Consider the following 19,527-nt stretch of genomic DNA (forward strand, 5'->3'; position numbering starts at 1 on the left):
CTTCCTTCCTTCCTTCCTTCCTTCCTTCCTTCCTTCCTTCCTTCCTTCCTTCCTTCTTTTCTTCTAGAGTTTTAGATCTTTTCAAAGATCTCAGGCCTTAACTACCATGCTAGCTGGATAAAATGGTACAGCTAGTTCTCATAATCGGTTTCTGATGTGTAACCTTACCTTATACAATTCATAAGGGTAGGTATAAGTTGACTCATATGGATTGCTGTTTTCATTTTTTGGTAAAATATGACTGAATAGAGGCAATTTCACACAATTTAATCTAATAGTTTTTAGTTAAAAAACAATAGATTTTTTTTTTTTTTTTTTTTTTTTTTTTTTTAGTTTTGGGTAACAAATACAATTGACTTTTTCCTACGGGCAGGTAGAATTAAACTGGAGAGCTCAGACTAATGAGCAGAGCGCTGTGCCTGTGGTAAGTGCTTAGTAAGGATTTGCCGAATGAATAAAACACGAACATATCAATGAAGGACCGAAAAGGAAGAGACTAAGTGAACAGGAACGAAACCCACTAGTACAGACTGGGGTAGTGGAACTGGCGAAATGTGTTCATCATACAAAGCACTTTGGCAACTACTTTAGTCTTTTTAACCAACGTTGTCTTTTTAATTTAATTTTGTTTTGTTAGCAAGAGATTGGCATTGTGAATGGGGGAAAGCAGACTTGGCATACATATATCACGGCTGACTCTCCTCATTAGAGAAAAACAAATGGAAACAGCATAGACGTTTAAGAGGGAAAAGAAGCATCATGGATCTAAGAGAGGAGGTCAAAGGTTGGTAGAATTTTCATGAAGTATGATGCTTGCTCTTTGTTTGACCACCAGGACTATGTCCATGGGCAGCATCTTAAATTGAAAGGTCCTGGTGTTCATGGTGTTTTTCCTTCCACGTGATCACAGGGAGGCCAACAACTCTATTTCTTTTCGGTTTTCTCTTCTGGAGAAAACAAAAGGATTATCAGAACTTAATGATTGATAGGTAGGACTTCAACTTTGGGTCCATCAACCCATCCACTTATGAATCCCCTCAGCCTGTGTTACCATGATGTTCCAGATTCTGTCTAGGTGCTGGGAATAGAATGAAGTTTAAGATGCAAGACACATTTCCAAATTAGAGGGCATGTTCATCGGGTGCAGGGAGAGTCAATGTGACCAGTGAGGAAGGTGAGACGTAGGTAGAAAATAGAGGACCTGCGTACCAAGAGCATAGAGTTGGGGAGAACACAAGTGCTTTTTGGATTGCAAAGCATTGAGTTGATACTGAAGAGAGACGAGAAACAGAGCTTTAACATTAAATACCCCCCAAACACATATTATTGTCCCTGACGATATCAAATAACTTGTTCTCACCTGAAGGAATTAGTTGTTTGTTGATTTCACAGGCAGTTCCCTCGCATGTGACTGGACAGGTACACTCACATTTTCCATCCAGCAGAACCACAGTCCCACCGTTCTGGCATGGGTGGCATTTTCTTACACTGTACTCATTGACATAATCTTCAATAGCTCTTTCCAAATTTTCTTTCTTTTGGTGTGCATTTTTTATTTTCACTGGGATCAGACTATATATAGGAGACAGCTTCAAGAAAGCAAAACATTTCATTTTAGGCCTTTTTCTACTGGTGGAGCTTGTACCATTCTTCACTGAATTACTGATTAATTAATTAACTAATTCAGCAAAGACTTATTGGAAGATTATCATTGCCAGATACGATGTTAACTTTTAAGATTACCAGTGACCAAAATTCGTCATGATCTCTCTAGTCATTGAGATGACATTGTGGTAGTAAGGAGACTGATGTTAAAATAATCATACAGATAATTTTAAATGGAAACTATGATATGTACTATAAAGGATGGGTATATGTGTTTTAAAAATTAACAATCATGAACTTAAGCTTTTGGCCATATATTTTATGGGAATACTATTTTGTGAGTTGTTTCACTGCCTTTTTCTCTCCTCTTTCAGAAAGAATTTGCCTTAATTTAGTGGAACAATGATGCAAGTTTTCATGTATGTTATGGTTCCTCCACTATACACTTGACCTTAGCCAAAAGTCCAAGAAGCAATGGTACCTGTACTACCTTGTCTAAGAGGAGGTTTGTGAGCAAGGTCAAGTCCAGAATGCTCAGAAGGTCAACTCTTTATTGACTTTTTGCACATTTAAATTTCTGGAGTTAGACACAAAGTTGCTACAACTGAATCAGGGAAGCTTGGAAAGGTTTTCCTGAGGAAATGACTAATAAACTGAGATCTGAAGATAATCAGGAAGAAAGAATAATCCAGTCACACAGTACAGAATTCAGAAAGTTTGGGTAGTACAGGTACCATTGTTGGGAAATTTTTACTGGGAAGGATGTGAGAAGAATGCCACTGAGGAGGAGATCCTTCTAGACCAGGAAGGGGACAGAGTTAGCACATACCTCAAGTAGCAGTAAATCATAATTTGATCGCTAGCACTTATCTTGGGGAGTAGCAAGACCCATATGGTCCCCCTACAGAAGCTAGATATTGAGGACCAGACTTTAGTCTCATCAGGGATCCTCATGCACAATCTTAGCATGAAAGGCTTGAAACCACTTGACTTCAAGTGGCCATGTAAACATAATTAATGATGCCATCAGGGAGACCATGGTGGACTAAATATATATGTATCTCCTATCCCTATTTCTCCAACAGAAACATCAGGATTCTTGTATTAATTTAGGCAATAAGGAAGAACCTCCCTAAACCCCATCCAACAAATGAATGAAGGCTAAATCTTTTAGCGGTATATGGAGGGATAGAGGCTCTCAGTGTCAAATTTAATTAGACTTCAAGAAAATAAGGTACAATAATTTATTTTGCACATTTAAATTTCTGGAGTTAGACACAAAGTTGCTACAACTGAATCAGGGAAGCTTGGAAAGGTTTTCCTGAGGAAATGACTAATAAACTGAGATCTGAAGATAATCAGGAAGAAAGAATAATTCAGTCACACAGTACAGAATTCAGAAAGTTTGGGTAGTACAGGTACCATTGCTTCTTGGACTTTTGGCTAAGGTCAAGTGTATAGTGGAGGAACCATAACATACATGAAAACTTGCATCATTGTTCCACTAAATTAAGGCAAATTCAATTATGTGACTATGAAGAGCCTTTTGAGTGAAGGAAGGGTGACAAAGTGAGGCCCTTTGGTGGCACAGCACTTGGAAGCAAGAGACCACAAAATCAGAAGGCAATTAGAATCTAAAGATTCAAGAAAGAAGATATAAAATATACATATCAACAATTCCTGCTGTAGAATAGTGATGGGTTAACTATTGTCAATTAAACCTTTTACTGAGGACAATGAGAAAGGCTGAACAAAATAAACCCAAAATGAAAAATCTGCTTGAAGGCCCTAGAGAACTAACAAGGTGATAAAGAATTAACGAGGTAATCAAGATCTGGGAGAAGATGGAAATTCAGTAAGGAAAGCCCAATGTTTTGGGGTCACCAGTCCCTTTGACATAGTCCCTAACTGAGGAAGAGGTAGTCAAGTGACTAAGAGACAGGCAAAGCATATTACTGGCCTGGGGAAGAAGGTTGGACTCTAGGACTGACAAAGGTAAACAAGGGCCCCAACCCTAAGGACGAGGGTCCTAAAAGTAAGAGGCAAGAGGAAGTGTGGAAGCCCTGGTCAAGACTGCAGCCTGGTTTGGGTTAAAACAATCCAGAATTATTCATACTTCAGGAGCTTTCCAGATATAAATATGTATTTCCTTTGGAGAAAAATAAAATCATCCTTAGCCTCACACTACTCCTCTAACAATTTTTAAAGTACAATCCCCAGTCCGCAATAAAAATAACTAGGTACACAGGGAAGCAGGGCAACAAGCTTGAGAACCATAGAAATAATAGAAATGGGAACCATATCAGGGGGTGATGCCAAGATTTGAGTTCCCAAGTGTGGAATTTCCAAGGTAAATTTTTTTTTTTTTTCATTTTTCTGAAGCTGGAAACAGGGAGAGACAGTCAGACAGACTCCCGCATGCGCCCGACCGGGATCCATCCGGCACGCCCACCAGGGGTGACGCTCTGCCCACCAGGGGGCGATGCTCTGCCCATCCTGGGCGTCGCCATGTTGCGACCAGAGCCACTCTAGCGCCTGGGGCAGAGGCCACAGAGCCATCCCCAGAGCCCGGGCCATCTTTGCTCCAATGGAGCCTTGGCTGCAGGAGGGGAAGAGAGAGACAGAGAGTAAAGCGCGGCGGAGGGGTGGAGAAGCAAATGGGCGCTTCTCCTGTGTGCCCTGGCCGGGAATCGAACCCCGGTCCTTCGCACGCTAGGCCGACGCTCTACCGCTGAGCCAACCGGCCAGGGCCTCCAAGTGTGGAATTTAAAATAACTGTATCAGCAATGGGGATAAGAAACAAAATTGCACATGTAAACAGAGAATAGGAAACCATTCTTTTAAATGGAAGATTTGAAAAATAAACAAATAGACATATTAGAACTTGATATTTTAATAAACAAATTGATGGACTGGTTAAATGGCAAATGTGACACAAATGGAGCAGAGTTAATGACCTGAAATATAGAGGACAAGTTATTGACAATGATGCATGGAAAATATATAAAAGTTTGGGAAATACAGAAAGAAGGTAAAAAATGTAAGAGTGAGAAAGTAAAAGATCCATATAATCTGAGTCTCAGAAAGAGAGAATATATAAAAAGCAATATTTGAAGATTGGTGGTTGAGAAACTATAAAACTGGTGACAAACATCAAGATACCTCATCAATCAAAAGCAAGGTTAAATTTTTTTCTTGTAGCGCGTAGGCACATCAGCGTAAAATTACTAAACAGAGACATACACACACACACACACACACACAATAATAGTGGACAAAACCTTAAAAACAGCTTAGTAAAAAACCATAATAATTTGAAACAAGACTGACATTTGATTTTCATAGATATAAAATTATACTACCATTCACTAATAAAATATAAATCATTCTAGGGCAAGGAGGTAGTCATAGGGAAAATTTTTTTAAAATGACCCTCTAACTTATACCACACACAAAAACAACTCTAGGTTTATTGTAGATGAAAATGTAAAAGCAAAATAATGGGGCTTCTGGAAAGTAATACTTTCTTAAAAAAATATCTTTAAGACCCTGAGGTAGAGAATAACTTTACCTCAGACACAAAAGCACTAATTGAAATGAAAAAAAATAAAAATAAAAAAGAGATACATTTAACTACATCAAAATAAGAAAATACCAACATCATAATTCCTGATAGGACTCACTGAGGACACAACATCACTTTTGTGGTACTCTTGCTAAAAAATGCACAACCTCAATCTCCCCTAAACCTAAACTGAGAGGCATTTGATACAAGTGACCAATACTCATCAAGTGTCAAGGTCGTGAAAGACAGGAAAAGTCTGAGGAATTGTCATAGATTGGAAGAGACTAAGGGGACATACCACTAAATGCAGTGTGTGATTGTGATTGGATCCAGGAACAGAGAAAAAGAACATTGGGGGGAAAATTGGTAAGATTTAAAAAAGGTCTGTGATTTAGTCAATGTAATTTTCTGATTTTGATAATGGTACTATGGTTATGTAAGTTGTCAATATTTAGGGCTTCTCGGTGTAGGATATATGTGAACTCTGTTCTGTTTGTGCAGTATTTTGTCTGTACTAATTGTGCAGTTTTGTAGTAAGTCTAAAATTATTTCAAAATAAAAAGTAAGAAAAGAGGAAATCAGTTATCGAAAAGACCATTAAAGGGTGAAAGTCCTCAGGTTGAGAGAAGGCGTTTATAACAGTTTTATATGAGAATAGTCTTATATCCAGAATAGATCAGGAACATCTACAAAGTCAACATAATTCTTTCCAGCATAGCCCATTCTGAATTACTATGTAAGATACAGATGCCAATTGTGCCATATTTATTTGGTGGGAAGAAACTACTTACCAACATTGCCACATTGGCACAAACAACATAAGCATATGATGGAGTTATTTTGATTTTTAAGAAAAGAAACCTATCGTGTTTCACCCTTCAAAGGAAAGTCAAGGCCAGATGATCTAAGACACAGGGGTAGAGAGGGTCAAGGAGAAAATACGATGTGGATAAAATGCATAAAGAGTGTTCAAACAGATAAAGATGAAAGGTGTGTAATGACAGCATTTTCAGAGGAAACTCGAACCCTGGAGTCAAATATCTCACAGAAAGACAAAGAACAATTAAAATGAACTTCTTGAAGTTTTTCTGAAAATCCACATCTTTTTCTGATGACCTCTGGCCTCTGTTAAGTAAGAAAACAGTCATAATTTTTCTCCTATCCTACTCACTCTCTATCTTTCTACCATTTGTAGATGGATATATTTTCCGTGGATGTAGTCTATCATCACACTTGCTAAAATACAAAAGAAAAAAAGAAATATAATTTAATATTAAGTACTTATGTTATTATAATATTAAGTATTATGTTAATATTAATATTATAATGTTAAGTATTTAAGGTTCTTACCGGCTGCTAACCTAATTAAACTATATGTACCAAATGTAGCTTGTTGATCAAATGAGTGTTATTTTTATCTCTATATAAGAGAGTTAAGGATGATTTTCACTATGTCATTGTGACTATAATGACTATAACACAGAGAACTGGTACTACAGCTCTTTAAAAAGCCGATGCTCTTTAATATCTGGTGCATCACTGCTAAATTGCACAATATAACAAAAATCATAGGTTAATTGGTTCATGATTACTGAAGTTCTTCCAGGAACAGCTTAATATAGCTTGACATATGGGTAGATAAGAGCGGTTAAGGGAAATGAAAAAAGGGCAACTGAGAACAGAACAGGCAAGATGAAGGCAGAGCAACATAAAAGCACAGGATTCAGAACTCACCCATTTGAATGAGGTGGCTCACAAATTTGTTTATATTTTCTAGGGCATTGAGTAAAACAACTGAATTTAATTATCATCTGCATTAAGAAAAACGTGCCTGATTCCCAGGAGAAACAAAATGATACTTGAAACTGAGATTAAAAAGTAGTATCTCCTATGAGTTCTTGCAAAGGAGACCTTATGAACTTCCACTTTACTAAGGTACTTAGTGAAGTCAGTTCTCCTTTTGGAAGTGGTAGTGTGATGCTCCCGCAGGCAAGGACAAACCAGGGTTGGATGGAAGGGAAGTAATAATTCCTAAGTATCAATTTTGTGCCAGTCTGTGCTGTTGGCTCTATATGTGTAGTCTTATTAAGTCTGTAAAATAAACCTGGAGCCCTGGAGGATTTAGTGTTGCAGAAATCAGAAAATATTCTACATCTTGTGAGGGACAGAGACCCCCACTCAGCCTGGGTTGGTCTGATGTCATACTCTGTGCCTTCCTTCCATGCTGTGCTTCTTCCCAGGGATGAGATGGGAGTACATTTACACACTCACGTCTCTTTCAGATGAAATTAACTGTTCATTTGAACCAACAAGTACATTTAGTAAGAGAATGACAAAGTCTTCTATTTGAAAATAAACATTCCTCTCCTCACCCTTCGTTTTGTGAGCACAGGAGCATCACTTAAGGAAGACGCCCAATTTACAAAATCAGTCACATCAACCATTTTCGCTCCCCTGAGAATCTTCTCTTTCAGTTGAAGTGCATATTGTTTGGTTCCTCCTCTTATGAGAGAAATAACATCATCTATGATGTTATCCTTGCTGCCATTTTCTGAGAAGAGAAAAGGAATTGTAAGTCAAGCATATTCAATCCTGTGATAGCTGACAAACATTTATTAACCCCCCTTTGAATAGTCTATAGTTATTGAATTTTACTTATAAATATTACTTATATGACTTTTTCACCCCAAATCTACAAGGAAAATTGTTATTAGTAGATAATTGTACATTTCAACCCTCTTTTTTATATAAAAAAATTAAGAGTGGTACCATGAACGATTACATTGGTAATTCAAAGTTCATCAGTTATGCATGTGCACACCTGGGAACTAAAAACACCTTTCAAGGAACGATAATAGTTTTTTTGTTGCAGACTTACCTTTATAATTATATTTTCTGTCAGTTTGCTTTAAACTATTTTAATATTATTTAAAAATCAAAAGGTACAAAAAAGAATAAAGTGAAAAGCAAAAGTTTCCTCTACCCCAAATTCCTACCCATTTCTCCCTCAGTCTCCTCTCCAGACTAAACAACTTTTAACAAATTATTGTGAATCTTTTAGACTTGTGAAATTTTGAACTGGGAAAAAATTTCAAAATGATTTTTTTTGTGTGTGTGTGAGAGACAGACAGAAAGGGCGAGAGATGAGAAGCATCAACTGATTGTTGTGGTACTTTAGTTGTTCATTGACTGTTTTCTCATATGTCCCTGGACTGAGGGACTGTAGTTGAGCCTGTGACCCCTTGCTCAAGCCAGCAACCTTGGGCTTCAAGCCAGTGACCTCTGGGCTCTAGCCAGCCACCATAGGGTCAAATGTATGATCCCGCACTCAAGCATGGGACCCTGTGCTCAAGTTAGTGAACCCGTGCTCAAGCCATTGGGGTTTTGAACCTGGGTCCTCAGCATCCCAGGCAGACCCTCTATCCACTGTGCCACTGCCTGGTCAGTCCAAAATGATTTTTTAAAAAAAATCTTCCCTCATTTTTATGGATGAGAAAACAGACTCAGAGAGTTGGAGAGACTAGCCCAAAATTACCCAATTAGCTTACGGGCCAACTATCGAAAATATGACATTTGATGGCAAGTTCAGTTCTCTTTTCAGTTCATCAGTGGTTTCAGTCATGGCTATATTAGTGATTGCTATGCTTTAAAAATATCAGGCATTTAGCCTGGCCTGTGGTGGTGCAGTAGATAGAGTGTCAACCTGGAATGTTGAGGTCACCTGTTTGAAACCCTGGGCTTGTCCGGCCAAGGCACATATGACAAAGAATCAATCAATGAACAACTGAAGTGAAGCAACTAGGAGTTGATATTCTTGCTCTCCATCCTTCTCTCTCATCCCTCTGTAAAATCAATAGGTAAAATCTTACAAAAAGAAACATCAGGCTTTCACCTTTTCTTTGTCCCCACTACTTTCAAAGGTGAGTCTCAAGCATCTAGACTTCTGAAAATTCTCTCAGGTTTTTCTGAGTAAAAATTGAGAATTTCAGCATTGTCTCATGCTTGTAGATCTGCTAAAGATTAATAATAAAAGTAATATTTATCTTAAAGATATTTATAGTTTTTAAAGGGTTGTACACTTATTTAATGTGAAGGATAGATTAGGGATTTCTTTTTTGAGTTTTATCGAGATATAATTGACATACAATGTTGTATAAATTTAATGTGTATGGCATAAAGACTTGACGTATATGTATATAATTACCACAATAAGTTTCACTAACATACATGTTATATAGGTACAAAAATTCTTTTTCTTGTGATGAGGACTTTAAGGATCCAGGTAATTTTCAAATACAGTATACCATACAGCAGTGCTAATTAAGAAAGTCATCATGTTGTACATTACATTCCCAGTGCTTGTTTACCTTATAAGTGGAAGTTTGTCCCTCTGTACCAGTTTAGTGACCATGGATTAGGGGTTTCAAGTCAGGTGGAAGGCTGAGTCAGATAGAGAGTTTTGGCCTTTTCCTTTCTTAAGAGGGACACATATAGTACTGTCGCTAGCCCATTCAAAAGCTTTATTCAAATTAAGTAAAAAAAAAATATTTTCAAGATATTTTTCTACCAGTGCTACTGCAAATGAACAAATCTATAATGACAATAGTGTAAATGGCACCCTGAAAGCTGGGCATGGCACAGCCTGCACAATGGCGACACTGATAAGTACATATTCATGGGTTGTTTGTGTTTATGTCTGTTTGGAAACCACTGTAAAGATAAGATAGTTTTTAAGCACTTAGAGTTGTGGGGTTTTTTATTTTAAATAAAGAGGGTGCACAATAAAAGGGCTTATAGTGATGGGACAGGGCTCACTGACATGCCCCCTCCCTTTCTACCTAATAAGTTAGGCTATACTTACCAGTTCTGCCACCACCTATATGTTCACATTTATTTGCATCAAGACCACCTTTGATTTCATATCCAAAGTTCACATTTAGGGTGGCATCGAACCCAAGGCATTTCTGTACGTCCCTTAGTTCAACACCTGTTTTGTGCATTGAATTGAAAATTATGAAATGATATCTATTAATGTCATAAATAAATTCCAGTTTAATTCTTTTGTGAGAAACATACTTGCATTCTTAGACATTATTACTGAATGCAAACTCAAGGTCACATCTGTCCTGCTTTGTCCTCGTATTGGAATCTAGTGGTCTCCTGTTAACTTTGCTTGTCAACTTAATGGCAAAGGACATATAAATTTACCCCTCGTTTAAAAGGGACATAGGTAGGCTCTGGCCGGTTTGCTCAGTGGTAGAGTCGGCCCAGTGTCTGGAAGTCCTTGGTTTAATTTCTGGTTGGGGCACATAGGAGAAGCAACCATCTGCTTCCCTACTCCTCTCCCCTCTCTTTCTCTCTCTCTCTCTCTTCCTCTCCTGCAGCCATGGCTCAAATGGTTCAAGCAAGATGGCCCCAGGAGCTTAGGATGGCTCCATGGCCTTGCTTCAGTAGCCAAAATAGCTCAGTTGTTGAGCAGTGGAGCAGCAGCTCCAGATGGGCAGAGCATTGCCTGGTGAGGGGACTTGCTGGGTGGATCCCGGTTGGGGAGCATGCTGGAGCCTGTCTGTCTTCCTCCCTTCCTCTCACTTAATAATAATAATAAAAGAAAAGGACATAGGCTATACTAGGGTGGTTATAGTTCTAAGATTAAAGATTTCAGCCCTTGGAGCTTTCTCAACCAAGAACTCTTAGCCTGAAGAGTCCCTTGTGTTTTGATCACCCCTGCTGAACCTTTCTCTCTTGATTTTCAAGTTACTCAAGATGCAGCCCTCTTGTGCCCCTCCCCAGTGATATCTACCAATACAGCAAGCAGGGCTCAGAGAGCTCATTGTGCTCTCTCGCAGGCTTTCACCCTGTGAGGCAGTAGAAGCCAAGCACCCTCATATTCTACTCCCACAGGTAAGGTAAGGCTTCTTCCACCTGCCTGAACTAGACTGAGCCATCAAGAGCAGCTGGTTCTGGCCATGTCATATTTATCTCATTTGGAGCGTGTTAAACAACTGTGGGAACTGTGTCGGGCTTTAAGATTATTGATGCATTCTATTCTTCCCTTGACACTGCCAGAGGCTATGGGGAAAGAGCCATGGGATTGGTTTCCCACAGCTCTTTCCTTTTTCAGAGACACACCCCAAAATTTTGAGGGCAGAGAGAGGAGATAGGCTAGCATTTATCACTGCTTTAAGAAACAGTATAACTTTCATAATTAAAATATAAATAATTCAAACTTATATAACATCATCTCTTTTCATCTGCTTTATTCTTAAAAGGTTTGGATAAAGCCTTTATTCCCAGGTGGCAACCATGTAGCACATAGGTCTGCCCTACACATAAAGCAAACCCTGATGGTCAAACATGGTCTGCATTCTATGATTTAAAGTGTGGTCAGAAACTTACTCAACATGAACCTATTTCAACTACCACCATGCAAGTAGACCTGTAACCATGCAAGGTAAGGCTAATTTTTGACCCTTGCGCTAAGATGTTAAGATGAATATTTCCCTTTGAATATTGAAGAATAATTTGGAAGATAATTATCATACATACAGTTGAACCAGTCTATTGAATAAGAAATGGGTTATAAAATTGTATCTCTTGTACTTTCTTTCACCCTTTAAATAGGACTTCACTGAAAGCAGCATTACCAAATAATATTAAATTGCAATACAATTTCTGCTGCTGGCTAGTGCATGACCAAGTCATCTTGTTTGAGGAACAAGAAGTCAATTGGCTGTTTGATAGGATTTTAGATGCCAAAGGGCAGGGAGAGTGTTCTTTCAAGGAAGCATAAAACTTTATTCTAGAGGTTTTAACCATTGAAAGAGGTTAACAATAGGAATGATGACTGGTTAAACATTATTAGAAGTTAGAGCTCTACTTCTAGGCATACCCTTTGTCTTCATGGAGGCTTTATCCAAAACATATATTAGTTCATAGAATCCTCCTAGGGACCCAGAGGTACTGTAGTGAGTTCCAAAGGTTTCCAAAAATGCAAAATATTCCCCCTTTTCATAGGAAGTTGGCAGATTTTTTAAAGCATCCAAGAAAGTTGATGTCAGCATGATATCTCGATTTCTCATCACAAATCTTCCCAGATCAACTTCTCCTTTTACATGTAGAAACATTTTTTCCTTATTTTTGTAGAACAGAAGAAAATAAATGTGAGCTCTACCACCAATATTTCAAATGTAAAAATGACAAAAATTTAAATTTCCACAGGTAATAATTTTTTTTGTGGTACCTATAAGATATCAATTTAACTTAGTAGAATGGCAAACTTAAAATACTATGAATACTAACTGTTGGTGGAGATGTGCAGCAGAGGAAATCCTCTAATACACTGCTGGTGGGAGTGGGAGATGCTGCAACCACTCTGGAGAACTGTTTGACAGTTTCTTATAAAAGTAAATACACAGCAACACTATGGTCGGCAATCCTACCTTTACATATTTGCTTAAGATCAGTGAAAAAACAGTCCACAAAAATACTTGTACAAGACTTTTATAGCAACTTTAGTTAGGCTGTCATAAAATTGGGAATGACTCAAATGTCCATCAACAGAGGAACTGATACAGAAATTGAAGTATATTCACACAAAGGAATACTAATTAGCAATAAAAAAGAAATGAACTATTAATACATGCAACAACATAGGTAAATTTAAAATAGTATGCTGAGTGAATTAAGTCAGACACAAAAGAATATATGGTGTAATGTTCCATTTATATAAACTTTTAGACCAGGTGAAACTAAGTTAGGGTCAGAGAAATCTGGTCATTGGTTGCCTCTCAGGTGGTAGGAAATTTACTGCAAAGGGCATGAGGGAATTTTCTAGAGGTTATGGAAATGTGTTATATTTTGTATAAGGAGGTGGTTACACAGGTAAATACAATAGTCAAAACTCATGAACTATAAGCTTAAAATCTTTGCATTTATTGTATGCAAATTATACCTTACTAAGTTGATTTTTAAATGTTAAGAACATACGGACAGAAATGTCAATATTCTATAGGAAGCCCAATCTTTCTGTTTTCTAGATGAAGAAATTCTGATCAAGGGGTATCAAGTTATTAGCTCCAAATGACACAAATAGTCCTTGGGAACAATTAGTACTAAGAACCTAGGTCTCAGGTCTCCTTCTTCCTTCCACTATGTCCTCTCAATTTTTGACAAACGGGGATGGAATAGATGATATTTTAAGACATGGATCTCAAGCCAACCTAACACAGCTCAACAGTTAAATGTTCTGTGGGATGATGGCTTATATTTCTAAGACAAAACTGGGGTAGTGATGAACTATGTATTAAATGCTATAGACTGTCCCAGCCAAAACTAAATTACAATTGGCACACATGATTTTGTAGATGATTCTTTTGAGATTCTCCTGCTGTAGTTGTGGTTGGCACATGTGGATTGCATGGGAGCTAAAAACATTTTATTCTTTTTTAAAAAAATATCTCAGTGTGTATGAACACCACACCAAACTTTCTGCGTTCTAGAAGCATAATGGTTTGTACTGCATGACTTAACTGTGGGTGATGGTGCGTAATGCAGTCTCTAACAAAAATCCTAAAGGGACTCATGGCATATATAGTAATAAATCATATGAATTCTCCATCTGATGACTTGCATAATAATTCTCAATGGACTCTCAAAGATGCACAAAACGTATTTGAATTCCTTTGCACTGTTGCTAAAATTAGGAGGTATACCTTATTAGAAAGATGTTATGTTCTTTGGCTCAACTTATTTTAGAAGTAGACCTTCAGTCAATCCTATTCATATTGTTGTTTCTTTCATCTTACAATAATAATAATAAAAAAATTCTTGACTTCACTTGTCCAAACATTGCTACCTATTTCTTTGTCCTTCTTAGAAGCAAAATTCCATTAGTTTTCTATATGAGCTGTTTCCAATTCTTCTCTTCCCAACTTCTCTAAATCTAATCCAGTCATGCTGCTGCCCGTACAACCTCAACACAACTTCTCTTGTCACCAATAACCTTCAAAATGCTAAAGCCAGTGGTTGCTTCTTACTCCTCATCTCCTTTGACATACATATTAGTATACTTGTCATAGTTTATCACTCCTTTCTCCTTGATAGTGTTTCTCTTTTTGTCTTCTAGGGAAGTTCTCAAACTGTAAAGTGCAAACAAATCACCTAGAGAATTTTGTTGAAATGCAATTCTGATTCAGTAGGTCTTGGGTAGAGTCTGAAATCCTAGATTCTCAGTGATGAAGATGCTGCTGGGGCCACCCTTAGAGTAGCAAGGTTCCAGGGCATTACACTGGCACATCTTGCTTTCCTTTGCTGGTTCCTCTTCTTTCTCCAAACTTTCCATTGAAGTTCCTTGGATTCATTTTTGATCTTCTTCTCTTTTCTATCTACATTAACTGTTAGTGGCCTCACCAAACCTTTGACTTTAAGAACAACTCCCAACTTAATAGCTCAAGTCCAGATCTATTTCCCAAACTCCAGAATCATAACACCTACTTCCTACTTGACATCTCCAGTTGGATGTCTAATAGACATCTCATCTTTAATTTAACTAAAACTAAACCACAGGTGTTCTCCTCCAAACTTGCTCTACCTGAAGTTTTCTTTATCTCAGTTGATAGCAACGCCATCCTTCAAGTTGAGTGGGCATAAAAACTTAGAGTCCTGTTTGACCCTACAACTCTCCTATCATTTCTCACTTTTATTCCTACAATCACTTTCAACAAACCTTCTTGCTTTTGCTTTTAACTCTCATAATCTCTCTCTCTCTTTCTCTCTTTTGACAGCCACCTGAATTGCAAGCTTAAATGCAAAATGGAAGTATTAAGAGGCCAAACTGGACAATTCATCATATTTCAGTATAGAAAAAAGATATAGACAGTGGTTTAGATGAGTGTCAATGTTATTGAGTCACTTAAGGATTCCTCACGTAAGACGATTTTTCAGTTATTTATAAGCCAGTAAGGGAGTTTACTAAAATGAACAGACATATTTCCTTGCCAGTCTACCACAGCTCTGCCTCTTGGAAATAAAAATAATGTCTAGAGTCTAACGATGATTGATGTTAGAGCAGAGGTTGGGAAACTTTTTGTCTGAGAGAGCCATGAATGCCATATATTTTAAAATGTATTGATAATTAATTTTGTGAGAGCCATACAATGACCCATTTACGTTATGCATTATCCAATAAAAATTTTGTGTTGTCCCAGAGGACAGCTGTGATTGGGTCCAGCCACCCACAACCATGAACATGAGCAGTAGGAAATAAATGGATTGTAATACATGAGAATGTTTTATATTTTTAACATTATTATTTTTATTAAAGATTTGTCTGCGAGCCAGATGCAGCCATCAAAAGAGCCACATCTGGCTCACAAGCCATAGGTTCCCAACCCCTGTGTTAGAGTAACTGAGATTAAAGCTGTTGCCTTTATCCTTTATGGTGACAATTAGAAGAATAGTAACCATACTTTCTTATTGATTCATTTGCAACTTAGGATCAAGTGAGACAATTACTAGGGTCTATTAGTCTTCTATGAAAAATATTCCAGTGACGTCACTCAGAGAAAACAAAAACGTCTTAGAATAGGCTGTGAGCATCATAATGAAATTGGCACAAACCAATGGCAAAGAAAAAATTCTCAAGGCAGCCAGGGAAAAGAAGAATACAACATATAAAGGAAGGCCCATTAGATTATCATCAGATTTCTCAGCAGAAACTCTACAAGCTAGAAGAGAGTGGACCCCAATATTTAAAGTCCTGAAAGAGAGGAACTTTCAGCTACAAATACTATACCCATCAAAGCTATCCTTCAAATATGAAGGAGAAATAAAAACATTCACAGATACAGAAAAGATGAGGGAATTTATCATCAGAAAACCCCCACTCCAGGAATTACTAAAGGGGGTTCTCCAATCAGATACAAAGAACAAAAAATAAATAAAGCCACAAGTAAAAGCTCCAAGAACACAATAAAACCAAATTAAAACTGTGACAACAACAAAAAGAAAGGGGGGAGAGGATGGAGATTAACAGTAGCAAAGGACGATGGAGTGCAAAAGTACTCACAAAATAGTGCTCTACAATGAACAGGGTAGGAACCCTTTTCATTACTTAAAGGTAACCACCATTGAAAAAACCACCACAGAAGCACATGGGATAAAAATGATAGCAACAGAGGAAAGATGTATGGAATACAAACAAATAAAAACAAAAGATAGAAAGATGAAAGAGAAGGATCAAACAAGACACAAAACTAACAGAAAGCAATCTATAAAATGGCAATAGGGAACTCACAAGTGTCAATAATTACACTAAATGTAAATAGATTAAACTCACCAGTAAAAAGACACAGTAGCAGAATGGATTAAAAAAGAAAATCCAACGGTATGCTGCCTACAGGAAACTCATCTAAGTAACAAGGATAAAAATAAATTCAAAGTGAAAGGCTGGAAAACAATACTCCAAGCAAATAACATCCAAAAAAAAGCAGGTGTAGCAATACTCATATCGGATAATGCTGACTACAAGACAACAAAAGTACTCAGAGACAAAAATGGCCATTTCATAATGGCTAAGGGGACACTGAATCAAGAAGACATAACAATTCTTAATATATATGCACCAAACCAAGGAGCACCAAAATATATGACAGCTACTTATTGACCTTAAAACAAAAACTGACAAAAATACAATCATACTTGGAGACCTCAATACACCGCTGACGGCTCTAGATCAGTCATCCAAACAGAGAATCAACAAAGATATAGTGGCCTTAAACAAAACACTAGAGCACCTGAATATGATAGACATCTACAGGACATTTCATCCCAAAGTGACTGATTATACATTTTTCTCCATTGTACATGGATCATTCTCAAGAATTGACCATATGTTGGGCCACAAAAACAACATCAGCAAATTCAGAAAAATTGAAGTTGTACCAAGCATATTTTCTGATCATAAAGTCTTGAAACTAGAATTCAACTGCAAAAAAGAGGAAAAAAATCCCACAAAAACAACATACTTTTAAAAAATGAATGGGTCAAAGAAGAAATAAGTACAGAGATCAAAAGATATATACAGACTAATGAAAATGACAATACGACATATCAGAATCTCTGGGATGCAGCAAAAGCAGTGATAAGAGGAAAGTTCATATCACTTCAGGTATATATGAACAAACAAGAGAGAGCCCAAGTGAACCACTTAAACTTCACACCTTAAGGAACTAGAAAAAGAAGAACAAAGACAACCCAAAATCAGCCGAAGAAAGGAGATAATAAAAATCAGAGCAGAAATAAATGAAATAGAGAACAGTAAAACTATAGAAAAAATTAATAGAACAAAGAGCTGGTTCTTTGAAAAGATCAACAAAATTGACAAACCCTTGGCAAGACTTACCAAGGAAAAAAGAGAAAGAACTCATATAAACAAAATCCAAAATGAAAGAGGAGAAATCACCATGGACACCGTAGATATACAAAGAATTATTGTAGAATACTATGAAAAACTTTATGCCACTAAATTCAACAATCTAGAAGAAATGGATAAATTCCTAGAAAAATACAACCTTCCTAGACTGAGTCAAGAAGAAGCAGAAAGCCTAAACAGACCTATTAGTAGAGAAGAAATAGAAAAAACCATTAAAAACCTCCCCCAAAATAAAAGTCCAGGCCCTGACGGCTATACCAGCGAATTTTATCAAACATTCAAAGAAGACTTGGTTCCTATTCTACTCAAAGTCTTCCAAAAAATCGAAGAAGAAGCAATACTTCCAAACACATTTTATGAGGCCAACATAACCCTCATACCAAAACCAGGCAAGGACGGCACAAAAAAAGAAAACTACAGACCAATATCTCTAATGAATACAGATGCTAAAATACTAAACAAATACTAGCAAATCGAATACAACAACATATTAAAAAAATAATACATCATGATCAAGTGGGATTCATCCCAGAATCTCAAGGATGGTTCAACATACGTAAAATGGTTAACGTAATACACCATATCAACACAACAAAGAACAAAAACTACATGATCTTATCAATAGACGCAGAAAAGGCTTTCGATAAAATACAACACAATTTTATGTTTAAGACTCTCAACAAAATGGGTATAGAAGGAAAATATCTCAACATGATAAAGGCCATATATGATAAACCATCAGCTAACATCATATTAAATGGCACTAAACTGAAGGCTTTCCCCCTTAAATCAGGAACAAGACAGGGTTGTCCACTCTCTCCACTCTTATTTAATGTGGTACTAGAGGTTCTAGCCAGAGCGATCAGACAAGACAAAGAAATAAAAGGCATCCATATCGGAAAAGAAGAAGTAAAGGTATCACTTTTTGCAGATGATATGATCCTATACATTGAAAACCCCAAAGAATCCACAAAAAGACTACTAGAAACAATAAGCCAATACAGTAAGGTCGCAGGATACAAAATTAACATACAGAAGTCAATAGCCTTTTTATATGCCAACAATGAAACAACTGAGAAGGAACTCAAAAGAATAATCCCCTTCACAATTGCAACAAAAAAAATAAAATACTTAGGAATAAACATAACAAAGAATGTAAAGGACTTATATAATGAAAACTATAAACCATTGTTAAGAGAATTCGAAAAAGATATAATGAGATGGAAGAATATTCCTTGTTCTTGGTTAGGAAGAATAAATATAATCAAGATGGCCATATTACCCAAAGCAATATACAAATTTAATGCAATTCCCATCAAAATTCCAATGACATTTTTTAAAGAAATAGAGCAAAAAAATCATCAGATTTATATGGAACTATAAAAAACCTCGAATAGCCAAAGCAATCCTAAAGAAAAAGAATGAAGCTGGGGGCATTACAATACCTGACTTCAAACTATATTATAGGGCCACGACAATCAAAACAGCATGGTATTGGCAGAAAAGTAGACATTCAGACCAATGGAACAGAATAGAAAGTCCAGAAATAAAACCACATATATATATAGTCAAATAATTTTTAATAAAGGGGCCAAGAACATACAATGGAGAAAAGAAAGCCTCTTCAATAAATGGTGCTGGGAAAACTGGAAAGCCACATGCAAAAGAATGAAACTGGACTACAGTTTGTCCCCCTGTACTAAAATTAACTCAAAATGGATCAAAGATCTAAACATAAGACCTGAAACAATAAAGTACATAGAAGAAGACATAGGTACTCAACTCATGGACCTGCGTTTTAAAGAGCATTTTATGAATTTGACTCCAAAGGCAAGAGAAGTGAAGGCAAAAATTAATGAATGGGACTACATCAGAATAAAAAGTTTTTGCTCAGCAAGAGAAACTGATAACAAAATAAACAGACAGC

At 36.9% G+C, this 19,527-nt stretch overlaps 1 protein-coding gene across 1 annotated transcript in view; it reads right to left on the reverse strand.

The window, feature by feature from the left end:
* Positions 1–586: 586 nt before the first annotated feature.
* C9 (complement C9) overlaps positions 587–19,527 on the reverse strand; it is a 49,040-nt gene continuing 30,099 nt past the window's right edge. Inside the window, exons 7-11 of the mRNA XM_066240206.1 lie at positions 12,060–12,300; positions 10,032–10,157; positions 7,543–7,721; positions 1,361–1,589; positions 587–947 (exon numbers count right to left, since the gene is read on the reverse strand). Of these exons, the coding sequence (XP_066096303.1) occupies positions 925–947; positions 1,361–1,589; positions 7,543–7,721; positions 10,032–10,157; positions 12,060–12,300 (798 nt within the window). The 3' untranslated portion in view covers positions 587–924. The remainder of the gene's footprint in view (positions 948–1,360; positions 1,590–7,542; positions 7,722–10,031; positions 10,158–12,059; positions 12,301–19,527) is intronic.

Source organism: Saccopteryx bilineata, chromosome 1 (assembly GCF_036850765.1).
Source record: "Saccopteryx bilineata isolate mSacBil1 chromosome 1, mSacBil1_pri_phased_curated, whole genome shotgun sequence".
Taxonomy (NCBI): Eukaryota; Metazoa; Chordata; class Mammalia; order Chiroptera; family Emballonuridae; genus Saccopteryx; species Saccopteryx bilineata.